At 45.2% G+C, this 7654-nt stretch overlaps 2 protein-coding genes across 2 annotated transcripts; both read left to right on the top strand.

Annotated features, from left to right (window-relative positions):
* Nucleotides 1–640: 640 nt before the first annotated feature.
* On the top strand, nt 641–1456 carry GL218_05453 (putative haloacid dehalogenase protein; the record flags this gene model as incomplete). Its single annotated transcript, XM_033582116.1, has 1 exon — nt 641–1456. The coding sequence occupies one exon, from the start codon at nt 641–643 to the stop codon at nt 1454–1456; it is 816 nt and encodes a 271-aa protein (XP_033434479.1).
* Nucleotides 1457–5802: 4346 nt separating this feature from the next.
* Nucleotides 5803–6631, top strand: GL218_05452 (Protein ras-2; the record flags this gene model as incomplete). Its single annotated transcript, XM_033582115.1, has 2 exons — nt 5803–5907; nt 6026–6631. 2 exons carry the CDS (start codon nt 5803–5805, stop codon nt 6629–6631), a joined length of 711 nt encoding a protein of 236 aa, XP_033434478.1.
* Nucleotides 6632–7654: the final 1023 nt, after the last annotated feature.

Here is a 7654-nt window from a genome sequence, read left to right as displayed (position 1 = left end):
TATCAATAAGAATAAGTGTCCATATAGAGTAGCCGGTCTACTAAGGTAGTGTAAAGCGTTTGATATGGCTGATATAATCTAGAAATATTGGTGATTATGAGGTATGAAGCTGTTATGACGACATTTTCTAGGGCTTTAGTAGTATAATTAATTGCAACCCTGGGTAATAAGAAGTCTACCAGTGCGGCGCTGCAATATAATATTATAAGAATACTATAACTTTCTCACAGTAGGTATTAGAAAGAGATATATAAAATACCACGTATCAATGAGTAAAGTGTTTCGGACGGCTATGGTATCAATGAAGAAACCATCCAGGAGAATGTTATAATACTGATCCAGTTAAATGAATAAGTGTGATTGCAGTTCAAAAGCCGATGTTGGTGACATGACAACTCAAACTTACTGCATGTTGGGAAACATGAAGATCGAGACTGCAAGTGGTTTGTAAGGAGGAGCTCGGCATATGCCTCGTTAGCTTTCGGTTGTAAGAAGGGCGTATAGCTACCCCACCCTTTCCGATGGCCGGATCACTTCATTGTCTAGATAATCATTGCTCATCAGCGCATGTCGTAGGTTAATACGGACAGTAATCGAAGTAGTATTTCTTATACCACCTAACATATAGAAACTGGCTAAAATGGCAACTTCTATACCCGAGGCGCTTCGGAATGTTAAGGCTCTGACCTTTGATGTTTTTGGCACGGTTGTGGACTGGCGCTCAAGTGTCCATCAGGAACTTATGAAGCGTGCCCGGGAGAAGACGACGTCTCCGACCTTCGGCAGGTCGCCCGAATCGTCGCAGGCTCGCCTAAAAGCGATGACTGACGACGATTGGGCCACGTTTACACAGGAATGGAGGACAACCTACTACGTATTTACACGGGAATTTGTGCCTGGCAAGTCGGAGTGGAAGGATATTGATACTCACTTCTACGACGCTCTTCGGGAACTGCTGGACAAATGGGGACTTTCCGGCATCTACGCAGACGATGAGACGCAAACCATAAGCCAGATCTGGCACAATCTCAAACCGTGGGATGACTCCGCGGCAGGCATCCAACGACTAGGGACTCAACTTGTCACATCGACGCTATCCAATGGCAACCAATCCATTCTCAAAGATCTCAACGAGTACGGAGATCTAGGCTTCCGGAGAATAATATCAACTGCCGACTTTGGCGCTTATAAGCCGCATCCGAGTACATATTTAGGTGCAGTAGGTGCTCTTGGGTTTCGGCCCGAGGAGGTGGCTATGGTTGCGGCTCATCTGGGGGATCTTGCAGGAGCACGGTCGAGTGGCCTTAGAACGATCTACGTGGAGCGGCCTAGGGAAGAAGCCTGGGGCGTTGAGGAAGACCGCTACAAGGAAGCTCGGGAATGGGTTGATCTATGGATTGCCCAAGATGAAGGTGGCTTTCTTGAAGTAGCAAGGAGACTCGGTATATCTGAGTAAAAGGTGCCTAACCCCGTGGATATACTTGCTTGATCGAATATCAAACTAGGGATTTGTCATTATATTTCTTTTTCATAATCGCAAATGATAAGTAGCTTGAATGATACGTCAGGTATCATAGATAGATGCGAAGAAGATAGCAACCCAACCAATCTCACTCGAGGGTTTGCGAGGTTCCGAGCCCGGGCGCCCGGATAGCTTCTAGGCTATCAGTTTGATCGCAACCGCAGAAGGCAAGAAGCTTGAAAGTAGCGATAGTGCGGCATATTTAAAACGTTTCGTGATACCTAGGGATGATACCTGCCTGGGTAGGGAGTAGGATGCCCAATCTGTAAATCCCGCCGACCACATGGAAGCTTCGATTCTTGAACAAGGTGCTTTACCCACGAGCAATGATGTCTATATTAATATTTAGCTTGTCATAATGGAACCTATATGCCAGGCGGATCATGAGCCGTTATGAATGGATTATTTTACTGTGAAGTCAAACATCTTGGCTTATATGGTCGACCTTAGTTAGAAGTGGCTGTATGTAATTTGGACAATGCAACGATAGACCAGTTTAAATTTGCTGCGGTTTTTACCTTTTGAAGACCTGGACCCTCATGCACCCCATCCGTGGTCGAATATTAGGGGTAATAATATCTGGGAACTGGGGATGGGGTCATCTTTATAGGGAATATGAAATGTTTTTCTAGCTAGGTATTCTGAGAGTTTTTACTCTAGTCTCGGCAATGCAAGTTGGACCCGGGAAAAGGGATTGGAGGCCTTCGTTCACACCACTAGTTCATTGCTTATCTCAGACAACCCCCTGGGACACTTTGTCTTGTCGGTGGAAGATGAGTTGAGAAACTCTGAAGTCCTAAGAGAACCATATACAGACGTCCCACCCCAAAGGAGAAATCGGAGACGGGATAGTTTGCTGCCTGCATCTCGTCACATCGGCCAACGTCTAAAGTAGGTTTATGTGAGTGGCACGGACATCGGCGGGACTAGTTCCATAGCAACTCTACACAAACAGACAAGCCATAGACCATACATAGTAAAGGCTTCATCTGTACGACTTTATTCGTTTGCGATAGGTGAATTCGCGCATATGCGGTATCGCAAGTTAAGCGCCGCTAAGTCTGGTCTGTACGCATAACATATGGGACACGGGCGCGCGCCCCTCAACAACCAAGTTGAGGGGTTTGCCAAGACGAGAAAAGTCCTTGCGCCTGTGAAACGTAATTAAAACGGTGATTGGAAAGGTGACTGGAGATCAGCAAGCGTGACGGTTAAGATGGAATACCTCCATGTGAATTACCTACGCCGCACACATACGCCGCGTGTATGATAGACTTCACCTCTTAGACTGACCAATAGTAAAGGTGACGAAGACGACTGTGGACGATCAAAAGGATAAAACTTCCTAACCGAAGTGCGTGCCAGGAGATACGCGACGATGCTTATTCGTTGTTTCTATTGATAAACCTGTAGGTATGGTAACATTGCTGCGGAATGAAAGAGTCTGACGGAGGGATTCATTCGTCGACCTGTAGAAATGCGAACTGTGTCTTGACTTGAAAGTTATACCTAATCCAGTCGTTTAAATTGATGTTTTAAAGCTGCTTGGTGATTGACCTGCATCATTTGTTGTTTGTTGTTTGTTGGGAATAGGATATGGATCTGGCACTGGTCTTCGAGTCCGGCGAGTACCGTATAAGCAAAGCTGCTGTCTTATCTTTTGCAGCCTGTTCTTGGAATAACTCTAGTGTCATACGAGAAGTTCCAACGTGAGGTAATAGGCAAGTAAACGATGTTGAACCGTCAAATACTCTTGCAATCCGTATTGGACAGTATCTGCGGACCTGGAAACCTAGGAACCTCGAGACAGATTACAGGGAGAAAAAACACCGACATACTTGCGGTCATAGTAGCAACGATAAATGCAAGGTATATATTTTTCCACCTTTAGACGCAGCGAAAACCGGACGCAGCAGCTTTTCGAGTTCAGAGTTCGGTGTTTGAGACTGTGTTCTTGTACGCACATTGGTTGTTGAGCCTCAGTTGTTTTAAGAGCCGCCGAGTTCAAAGTCCCTACTTCTCGAAAATGGAGTCCCGAGGAAAAAAATACTTGTTTTTAGACACACCGAGAAATCAATGCATCCTTTCGGTAAAGAATTAAGGATGATTTATGATAAAGAGGAGTATATACCTACCTCCTAACGTCAGGAATCGGAAAAACATGGAAGAAAAAAAAACCCCCAGGAAAAATGCCTATAAGTAAAGATACCTGCTCATGTTAAAAACAAGTGGGAAAGCAATGTAGGCACGTGCCTGTAGTTCTGCTTGATTGCATCACATTCGGGGTTTGTTATGACACTCTATGACTTCAGATTAAGTTGTATTGTGTGGTAATTGATGAGGAGAGATGTATGAGCTCGAGATATTTACGGTTGCGGTTGTAGTTGTAATTATTAGTCGAATCGTATTAGTCCAAGCGGGTTATATGAGGTAATACTTCAAGATATACCAAAAAGTATACCTAAAGGTAAGTATATGCATGCATGTAACTACCTAAATTACCTAAATTATGTACTTGCCTCACATAGGTAATCCGGGTACTTGATATATGTACCTCCTAAGGTTAGGTTAAGTCATGGAAGTTGTTACCTTCAATTACTGAGAGAAGGAGAAAAAAAAACCTCTGCAAATGCGGATCAGTTTTTACCGTCTCATCGCTTCTGGTCTGAAGCGTTAAAAAGTATTCGCATCGCATCTACGCCCACACCAAAGTATTTTTTTCTTCTTCTTTCCTTTTCTCTTCCCCATCCCTCTTAAAAAGGGCATATGATTCTGCCCTCTTCTTTTACCACGTCTAAATGCAATTATCATACATGACCTACCTAGCATCAGGTACCTTAATATCATAGAATAAATGCAACTTTGCATACTCAACCTTATACCTTTCGACAACATTTCAATAACATTTTCGATAACACGATAACCATTTCAATCTCGTCAACGTGGTTCCACATTAATTCAGACAGAAATCGACAAGGTTAATGGTTTACTGAGTTGATCCTTGCTTCTATATATACATTGGATACATTGGAAGAATACGATACAATTCAGTTACAATTCAATTCCTGAGTGGAACTCGGCTCAGCCCAGAGAGGCGTCGCGGCGTCAACAACGTAACATAGCGGCGACAAACAAGCGACAGGACGAATCGGCCGAACAATAACGATTTAATAGTTTAAGGGGTTAAAAGTAATAAGACCTGCGAGCACGGCTTTATATAACGACCGAGCTGTATTTTGTCGTCAACTCCACAAGAGCTACCCCCCTCCCCCCTTGGCAAGCTTGTCTAGGTTTGGTCCCTAAGTTCGGTCCTTAGGTCCTTAGGTCCTTACAATAGGTACCAAGTTAACAGGTTAATTCCAGGTCCCATAGTAGTGGTCTCTTTACTTTCCCATCTCCCAGCGCCACCTGTGCAATTACACTGGGAGAAGCTATTCATTGGTTGGCTGTTTTGCCCAAGGACTCCAGGATAGCCATTAAAAATCCCCAGGGCCTACGCCAGGGAAACATTGGCTTTGGGTCGTTCTCCACCTCCGCTTCGCCAATTCAAAAAAAAAAAAAAAAAAATCAATCATCCCGGCAACGGGTACTGTACCGCACCTCCGGCTAGCAATAAACCCAGCACTACCTTACCTAGCCACTACCAATCCTCGCCCAATCCTCTCCCATCCCAGCTTTCTTACAGGTTCCTAGGTTCCTAGGTTCCTAGGTTCCCTCAACTGTAATCGGAGTCTGGAATCTCCCTATCTCATGCACTACCTTACGCTACCCTACAATACCCTACATTAAGAGGTACCTTACCTTACCTACCCTACCTACCCTACCTGTCTTGTCTACGCTTAATTTTCTACATAGAGCTCAGGCCCTCCCAAAATCTCAATTCTCCACAATCCTCTACAAGGAACCTACCTGTCTCCTGCTCCTTGCTTCCCTCCTCTCCTTCTCCGTTTTTTGTCTTGAGCTAAAAAGTACGGACGTCGCTGCGATCAATACAGTTCTTCTTACTCCTCATACTTTCTCTCCGACGAATTGACTCGCCCCTCTCTCCCTCCCATCTCATCTGGGTCGACTCCTTCTAAATCAGCTCAACATAGCCGAATACCTACTGCGGCCCGACCAACTTGGCCACTTCGCCTATTATACCCCGTGCTGAGTCTTAATATTCTAAGTGTCTTGAGGACTTTATCTCTTGCTTCCGTCACCATTTCTTCGTCACATCTGGTAAAGCAAAAAAACAAAGAGTATTGCTTGGTCCTGTGCGACCGCATCCAAGTTACAATATGGCGGGAAAAATGGTTCTTTATAAACTGGTGGTCCTCGGTGACGGTGGTGTCGGTAAAACAGCTTTGACAATTCAGTTATGTCTACAACATTTCGTTGAAACTGTGAGTCCTCGTCCCCCCTAAAAGTATATTATGCTCGCGACTACTCCCGTATTAGCATTGTAGTTTGCGCGCGTAATCAATATTTAGAGTACAGTTGCTAATGATTTCTATGATATAGTATGATCCGACAATTGAAGACTCGTACCGAAAACAAGTCGTCATAGATGGCCAGGCTTGTATGTTGGAAGTATTGGATACCGCTGGCCAAGAAGAATACACAGCCTTACGAGACCAGTGGATTCGAGATGGTGAGGGTTTCGTACTAGTTTATAGTATTTCGTCTCGGTCGTCATTTTCCCGAATCAAGAGATTTCATCACCAGATTCAACGGGTAAAAGAATCATGCTCGGCATCACCCACCTATCCTGGCTCGCCGATATCTACAATAACGCCCCCAAGTGCGGTACCGATTATGCTAGTTGGTAATAAGAGCGACCGAGTAACGGAGAGAGAAGTGTCGACCCAAGAGGGTCATGCTCTAGCGAGGGAATTAGGTTGCGAGTTCGTCGAAGCATCGGCTAAGAACTGCATAAATGTTGAGAAGGCTTTCTATGACGTCGTTAGGATTCTACGCAGACAGCGACAACAAGCATCTCGGCCGATGCCGCAAACCGGCCGCCCACGACCTCAAAATGGAGAAGCTCCCCACAGGGAACCTGGGGATAGGTATAGGAGGAACCGCCGAGGTGGAGGTGGAAACGGAGGACGCTGCGTCATATTATAGATGGCGTCTTATCCTTAGCATTACATGCGCTCTCGCGCGTTCATGACCAGCATCCTGATGACGAATTTGTTCCAGTGTTTGGTTGCGTGCTCCAAGCTCTAATACGATCCCCGAAATGATGACAACATCAAGCATGCACGCATACGACAGCGCACTTGGACCATACTGTGTTCATACAACATAGAGGATTATTATATACCTCTTCTTACATTGCACTCCATACATCTACTAGCTATCGAATCGGCGAATGGCGTACGAAAAAAAGCGGCATTATTGGGCGCAAGTATCTTGGTTACCCCGAGTAGGGATGAAGATGTTTTTGGGCAAGCTGGGTGGACGGCTACGCTGGTGTTTCGGAGTCTTAGGGCGTGCCTTGCCCTCAGGCCAATATGAGTTTTGTCAGTCACGTCTTGGACACACTATGAAGATGTTTATATTGTTATCGAATATGTGTTGGATATGTGTTCGCCATCTATCGATTTCTGTGTTTTGGAAATCTCGCAAAAAGGAAAAGGGCGCAGCTGTCTGATAACCTGAGGTTTCAGGGCACCTGGTTTTCTTTATCTCGAGCCGAAAACTGTCATTGTTACTCGAACCTATCTATCATAGAGCCTATGCATGCTCAGAATTGATCTACCCACTTGACCACATCTTGATTGCTTTGATGACTTATTTGTGGACCACTTTTTTCGTGAATTAATATGTATGTACCTTGCTGCCCTTGCTGCCCTTGCTAGGAATATAATTCCCGAGTCCTTCCAGACGTTCGTTACCCCTTGACGCCTCCTAGATAATACCAGCCGCCTCATAATTACCAAACCCCTTCATAAGTCGTAAGAGGTTACCCAATGGTTCAAAATTTCCACTACGCCCTACTCCAATCGCTAATCCTTCGAAACACATGGAAAACTACTAACGCGTGCTAGGGCATTACGCGGAAACCGGACCGGGGGGTTCGAGGCCAAAACGGCCCATAATCCGTAGTCTAATCCCGGGGCTTGTGTACTTACATAGTAAAGCCCG

Source organism: Daldinia childiae (assembly GCF_008694065.1).
Source record: "Daldinia childiae strain JS-1345 chromosome Unknown Scaffold5, whole genome shotgun sequence".
Taxonomy (NCBI): domain Eukaryota; kingdom Fungi; phylum Ascomycota; class Sordariomycetes; order Xylariales; family Hypoxylaceae; genus Daldinia; species Daldinia childiae.
This window is presented reverse-complemented; position numbering and strand designations above follow the sequence as displayed.